We start from the raw sequence: 7161 nt of genomic DNA, 5'->3' as shown, positions 1-7161 counted from the left end.
AATCTATTTTATACAAATATGAAGTATTACAATAACTGCTTTCTTTGCTTTGTTAGCTATATCCTGACATGCGAAATTGAAACTGAGTCTAGCTGAAAAATAAATTCAAAGATACTTATATGCACTGACAACATCAATTCTTTCATTACCATACGACTATCTTTCACTTCTTGCTAAACACCCTCCCTTGCAAAAACAACAACACTAGTTTCATCCATGTTTACTTTTAAGTGCAAATTACTGGCAACAGTATATAAATTGTTCAATTGTCGCTGTAAACCAACTGTTGTTATGGATAACAAAATCATATCATCAGCAAACAGTAAAACAAACAATTCAATGAAATCAAACGTAACGCCGTGCTGACCTTTCTGCATAATTTCTAAAGCAAGTTCATTGATAAAAAGTGAAAACAAAACAGGGCTACAAACATCCCCTTGTTTAACCCCACGAATACAGTTCACACACTCCGATAATTTTGCCCCTGATCTCACTCCCGCTTTCACTTCACCATACATACTTTTCACACAATGATACAACTTACCACTAATTCCATTTTTCAACAAAACAGGCCATCAAAGTTTTCTAGAGACAGAATCAAAAGCATTTTCAAAATCCACAAAAGCAATATATAATTTTCTATAATTTGCAAATTATTTCTGTACTGCTGCCAAGAGAGAGAGAGAAACATTCCCCCCCCCCCCCCCCCCCCCACACACACACACAGAAGCACTCCCACACAGAAACACACATACACACACGCGCGCGCGCGCACACACATACAATTCAGCAAAGAACAAGGTAAAGTCTTTTACTTGTTGGCAGCAATGGCAGTGGGCAACACATGCAAGGCGCAACGACTCTCTTTGCCTCCGAATCCGCCGCCTGAAAAATAGATTTCAGACTATTCACCGGAAACACACACACGCACACTCTCTCTCTCTCTCTCTCTCTCTCTCTATCTATCTATCTATCTCGCTCATGCACACACACGCATGGAAAAACACGCATATACACACATATACATACACACGCGCACAGACACAAATACAAATCCTCCGCCACACACACACACACACACACACACACACACACACACACACACTGACATGCACACTTCACCAACGTTTTTGCAGCTTTTTGTCATATCATCTTACCAAGTCTTCGGGCTCGACATTTCACTTTGTTCTTCGACACACCAAGACTTTCGGCTATGGCTGTCTGAAACACAAAATAACAAGGGAGGCAAGGCCTTCAAAACTCACTTGTGATACACTTTTTAAAAAAATCTAATCGTTTAAATGTGTTAGGTATTTGTTATCATAAAGCTTCGGGTTAAAAAGAAAAAGAAAAAAGAAAGAAAAAAGCCCTAAAGGCAGATTCGAACCCCACGTGTTCGGGTGAGAAGAAACTGTCTCACTCATTACACAATCGTGGCTCCTTAACTGATGTTCAAAAATTAAATATTTAAACATGTTTTTCTAAGGGCGATAAATCGATTGCGGTATTTGCAGTGAGAACTCTGTTTAAATCATATAATTCTGGTGAATCTTGAGCATCCCCAAAATCGTTACAGGCAATTAAGAATTCTTTTTAAGTCCGCGGTAAAGGAGACGTGGCTATCCCCGCAATCACACTGTAACATTTAGCCGTTTTCTCTGGATCTAGATAGATGTACATGTTTAGTTACACCCGCCGGGAATGTACGACACGGTCGATTCAATTTCTCTTTTATGTTCATTCTAATTTTATAGTTTTAAAGTTGATATGAAAATTGAGTATTTTGTTAAACTAATAACATGTAGAGCCAAGTACAAGTACTTCTAAACGTCGTATGAAGTGAAAAGGACTTAATTTTGAGAAAAGTCAAAACTGGAAATTTTTACGTTTCATCAAGGGTATTAACTCTCATGGTTAGTTATTTTTAACTGTGAATTCCGACTGATTTGGCTGATATTTTTATGGCAGTTTGGGGCATAATCCAGTAAGTGATGGGGCGTTCACAAATCTTTCTCTGAATAAATATTTAACGGTCTCCTTCTCTAACTTTCCATTACATGTTATCGTGTATTGTCGATAGAATATAGAATTGAACGGGCATACAACAACTTGAAACAAAATGGCGTCCTTCGCATTTGCGAAGAATATGAGCACGCGCTTTGAATGTGTATAAATATGTGTACGCAACTGATTTTTGCCTATGACCTTCAGGGCTCAGCCAATAGATCTACAAAGTCCACATGAAGTATTGATTTTAATATTTTCCGAAAAAGACCACATTGGCGAATGAACATAGTGAAAGCCCTGTACACAGAGAGTAAAGCACACAAACTTTTTATATATTGAGTATAATTTCAAAATGCAATGTTTAAGATGAGAAAGATCAGTTTAAAGCAAATTAACTCTCCTAGCATTAATTACAAATTAATTTTCCTGTTTTACTAGCTGCACCAAAGACATTCACCAGAAATATAACTTCCATGCTTAGCAAAATAAGTCCCTGTTTGAACAAAAAATGATAAAAATGACTGCTCTTGATGCTGTGTCAGAATATCAGACCAAAGTGTCAAGTTTAGAGAATAAAAAATATATAAATATAACAGTAAATTCAGTGTGCATATAATTTGGCTCTTTTTTTGTGCCCATCCCAGAGGTGCAATATTGTTTTGAACAAGATGACTGGACAGAACTGAATTTTTCCTATTTTTATGCCAAGTTTGGTGTCAACTGACAAAGTATTTTTAGAGAAAATGGCAATGTTAAAGTTTACCGCTACCACACACACACACACACACACACACACACACACACACAGACAACCGAGCACTGGGTTAAAACATAGACTCAGTTTGTTTACACAAGTGAGTCAAAAATGACAACACTTTCTGTTCTATGGCGGTTCAAGCCTCAACTCCGTCAGTTCCAACTTGTCCTGAAAAAAAGCTTTGAGCGTCAACAGAAGGACAGAGCAGAATAAAGACAGGTTAAGGTGTTTGTAGCTTTCTTGTGTTTTCTGTAGACATGATTACTCCATCCTATGGTAGGTCAGCACTTCAAAATTATGGTTGAGTTTGCGAGACAGTTGTTGGCCTCATCACTTCTCTAGTTACCAGCATTAAGGCCGTGCTGAGAATTTGTTAAGTTGCATGCATGAAAGTTAGGATGAAAATTTATCAAGTCACCTGCGTGAAGTTTATGCTGAGAATTTGTCAAGTTACTTGGATAAAAGTTACACCGAAAATTTGTCAAGTTACCTGCATAAAGGATACACTGAGAATTTGTCAAATTATCTGCATGAAGGGTTACGCTGAAAATTTGTCAAGACACCTGCATGAAGTTTATGCTGAGAATTTGTCAAGTTACTTGGATAAGGGTTACGCTGAAAATTTGTCAAATTACCTGCATAAAGGATACACTAAGAATTTGTCAAGTAACCTGCATGAAAGTGACGTTGAGAACTTGTTAGGTTACCTGCATGAGGGTTAGAAGTTGACATGAAGAACTTGTCAATTTACCTGAATGAAGGTGATGCTGACAACCTGCCAAGTTACCTGCATCAAAATGACGTCGGAAAGGTTGGCGTTGAGAACATGACATGTTACCTGCATGAAGGTAATGCTGAGAATGTGACAAGTTATCTGCATGAAGGTAACGCTGAGAACCTGCCACGTAACCTGCATGAAGGTAACGCTGAGAATGTGACAGGTTACCTGCATGACGGTAACGCTGAGAATGTGACAAGTTACCTGCATGAAGGTAACACTGAGAATGTGACAAGTTACCTGCATGAATGTGACGCTGAGAACGTGACAAGTTACCTGCATGAAGGTAACGCTGAGAATGTGACAACTTACCTGCATGAAGATGATGCTGAGAACGTGACATGTTAGCTGCATGAAGGTGACGCTGAGAACCTGACATGTTACCTGCATGAAGGTGACGATGAGAACCTGACATGTTACCTGCATGAAGGTGACGATGAGAACCTGACATGTCACCTGCATGAAGGTGATGCTGAGAACATGACAATTTACCTGCATGAACGTGCGGTTCAGAACCTGACACGTTAACTGCATGAAAGCGACACTGAGAACATGACAAGTTACCTGCATGATAGTGACGCTGAGAACATGACAAGTTACCTGAATGAGAGTGATGAAGAGAACATGACAAGTTACCTGCATGAAAGTGACGATGAGAACGTGTCAAGTTACCTGCATGAAGGTGGGATTCTGCGTGGAACTGACGACCTCCACAGCCAGGTCCTCTGTGGGGAAGGCGATGGTGCCATGTGTCTCCAGGTAGAAGTGTTCCTGAGCCTCCACGTGCACCTCCCCCTCCACCACCACACGCACGTCCCCTCCCTCCCGCGAAAAGGCCTCCTCCACATCACCGCACGTCAGTGTCTGGCCCCGCGGGTATGGCGTCCTGGGAACATCACCGCAAACAGATGCTGACTCTAACAGAAGAACCCTTCTGTATGGCATCCTAAGAACACCAACGCAAAAAGATGCTGACTCTAACAGAAGAACCCTTGTACATGGCGTCCTAGGAACATCACAGGAAACAGATACTGACTCTAACAGAAGAACCCTTCTTGGCGTCCTGGGAACATCACAGCAAAAAGATACTGACTCTAACAGAAGAACCCTTGTACATGGCGTCCTAGGAACATCACAGGAAACAGATACTGATTCTAACAAAAGAACCCTTCTATATGGCGTCCTAGAAACACCAACGCAAAACGATACTGAAATCAACAGAAGAACCCTTCTGTATGGCGTCCTAGGAACGCCATCGCAAAAAGATACTGATTCTAACAGACGCGTGCACACGTGAGAAGAACATATGCACAACGGCAGACATGATTCAGGACAAGGCTAATTTATAACCATTCATCTCGAAACAAAAACAAAAAAATTTTAAAGTGCAAACAAAACAAAACACAAAGCGTTCATGGCATGCGTTTGGCCACCGCATGTTTTTGTTGAATGGTCAGCTCTCCTGCAATCGTTTACTGCCTGCTCCATGTCATGCTGTGAGTAAATCGGAGCATTTCAAACAAAACTTCCAGAACTGTCAGGGGAATACACTTTCATCAACAGCACCAACGTTTCAAACGTCACTGGTAGAGCTGGTTGAACTCACACAGGAAAAAGGCAAGAGGGAGACTTACCGCAATGGTAATGACGGGATCCATGACGTCATAGCTTATCTCCACGACCTGGGCTGCTCTCTGTGCGTTGGTCAGTGTGTCCGCTAGGATAGCGCCAATTACTTGCCCCTGGTTAACCACCTGCACACACCACGTTGACTCTGACACTGACACTATAGTCTGTACAAACGTTTCCCCTCTGGGTAATTCATTTGTTTTCATTATCAGATTCCAGCCATCTACCCGATGACCGTGGGGGCACCACACATTTGGCAACCATCCTCCTCCATCCTTGGCCGTTGTCTGTCGTTCTGACTGTCTTACTCAGGGTTAGACCTGTTCAATGTGAGATGTGTCCTCCCATCTCTTCTTCTGCCTGCCTCTTCTCCCTGCCCACTGCACTGTTCCCTGCATGAAGGTCTTGGCCAGACCTGATGATAGCGAGGCGTGGCCATACCACTTCAATATCCTTTTCTTTACAGTGGTTAGTAGATCATCATTTGGCCTGATAGCTTCCTTGACTCTTTTACGCACTTCATTGTTTGTGATGTTGTCCCTGTATGTGATGCCAAGGATCTGCCAGAAGCATCTTATCTCTCTGGCCTTTATCTTCTTCTCTACTTCAGGTGTCAATGTCCGTGTATCGCAGGCATAACATGGAATGACAAGGGAGCGCATCAGTCTGATTTTTTAGCTGGGCGTGGTGTTGCCGTCTTTCCAGACGGGCCTCAGTTTTGCAAGCGCTGTTATTGTCAGAACTATCTTGGAGAGTATTTCTGGCTTGGATCCTTTGTCCGAAACGATTGCTCAGAGATACTTGAAGCTTTGAACGGTTTCCAGTTTTCCACCGTTGATTCTTTATCAGATTAGACACGTCATATACACACACACACACACACACACACACACACACACACAGATTAAGCCAATGGTGTAATTACGACCCTGTACAACCCCGACTTGCAAAATTCATAAACGAATGTTTCAAAGAACATCACGTTTTAATTACAACACCTTACATTTAGTTTAGTTGTTGTTTTTTTTGTTTTGTCTTTCTTTCTTCACCCTTTATCGTTGTGTCAATAAACCATTTCACACGGTGTTCATGACAAATAAATATGATTCTGATGATTCTGATTTACACACACACACACACACACACACACACACACACACACAATGGGTTGCGTTTCTCTGTGGCGAAGCACTGCCTTCGAGCAGAGGACAGCCTGTATTTCACACAATGTAGAGAAATCTGTTTGGCACAACAATGTAATACATTCCTTCTCCGACGAAACAATAACACAATACATCCTCTAACTAAAAAAAACAAAACAAAAACAACAACAAAAACAAAAACAATACCTCCTCCGAAGCAAATATTTCCTCAGCATCATTTCCCGTCATGCTAAAGGTTCCCTTGCCAGGGACGTCCTTGTAGGAGATGTAGTCCACAACCCCTGGCATACTGAGGGCGGCCGTGGGGTCCACCCTGACAAGCTTGGCCCGGGCCTGGCTGCTGTGAACCAGGGCAAGGTGCAGCTCCCCTGTTGAACACGTCACCCTCGGCTTACCTCGCTTAAACCCGTCATGTCCGGGTATGGTCAAAGGGAAACAATTTTTGTTACTTCCCTTCACACGTTTTGCTGCTTGTACGCTGCAATGAAAAAAACTGTCGTTCTTTGTTACTGCTTGTTATGCAGTGTTCACACTGTATTGGATAAATGCTTAATACTAAATTTTGATGACATTGGGCAAGTTGTTTCTAAAAATAGGAAACAGAAGAAGAGATGGCTAGTCATAATAACTGTAGCAACTGTTAACATGGTTTCGTTCTGTGCTCGTCCAATCCTAGTTTTCATGAAATTAATTTTTATTATTATGTATATATTTCAATTATTACATACATACTTTATCATGTGTCAAACTACTCACAATATTTACTCTTTCAGTAAAATATATTATGCATTAGAACATTATTCTGTCTATATCATTGATTAGTTCGT

The 7161-nt window shown here is 41.2% G+C and overlaps 2 protein-coding genes across 4 annotated transcripts in view; both read right to left on the bottom strand.

The window, feature by feature from the left end:
• LOC143281453 (xanthine dehydrogenase/oxidase-like) overlaps positions 1-5035 on the bottom strand; it is a 26418-nt gene extending 21383 nt beyond the window's left edge. Inside the window, exons 1-4 of the mRNA XM_076586664.1 lie at positions 5019-5035; positions 4215-4428; positions 1158-1221; positions 816-885 (exon numbers count right to left, since the gene is read on the bottom strand). Coding sequence (XP_076442779.1) covers positions 816-885; positions 1158-1221; positions 4215-4428; positions 5019-5035 — 365 coding nt within the window. The remainder of the gene's footprint in view (positions 1-815; positions 886-1157; positions 1222-4214; positions 4429-5018) is intronic.
• Positions 5036-5107: 72 nt separating this feature from the next.
• Positions 5108-7161, bottom strand: part of LOC143281134 (xanthine dehydrogenase/oxidase-like) — a 38816-nt gene continuing 36762 nt past the window's right edge. For all 3 annotated transcript variants that reach the window (XM_076586126.1, XM_076586128.1, XM_076586129.1), the window contains 2 exons: positions 6521-6702; positions 5108-5296 (listed from right to left, as the gene is read on the bottom strand). In XM_076586126.1, coding sequence (XP_076442241.1) covers positions 5123-5296; positions 6521-6702 — 356 coding nt within the window. In that variant the 3' untranslated portion in view covers positions 5108-5122. The remainder of the gene's footprint in view (positions 5297-6520; positions 6703-7161) is intronic.

Source organism: Babylonia areolata, chromosome 4 (assembly GCF_041734735.1).
Source record: "Babylonia areolata isolate BAREFJ2019XMU chromosome 4, ASM4173473v1, whole genome shotgun sequence".
Classification (NCBI taxonomy): Eukaryota; Metazoa; Mollusca; class Gastropoda; order Neogastropoda; family Buccinidae; genus Babylonia; species Babylonia areolata.
The sequence above is the reverse complement of the archived record's forward strand: the minus strand, read 5'-3'. Positions and strand labels throughout refer to the sequence as shown.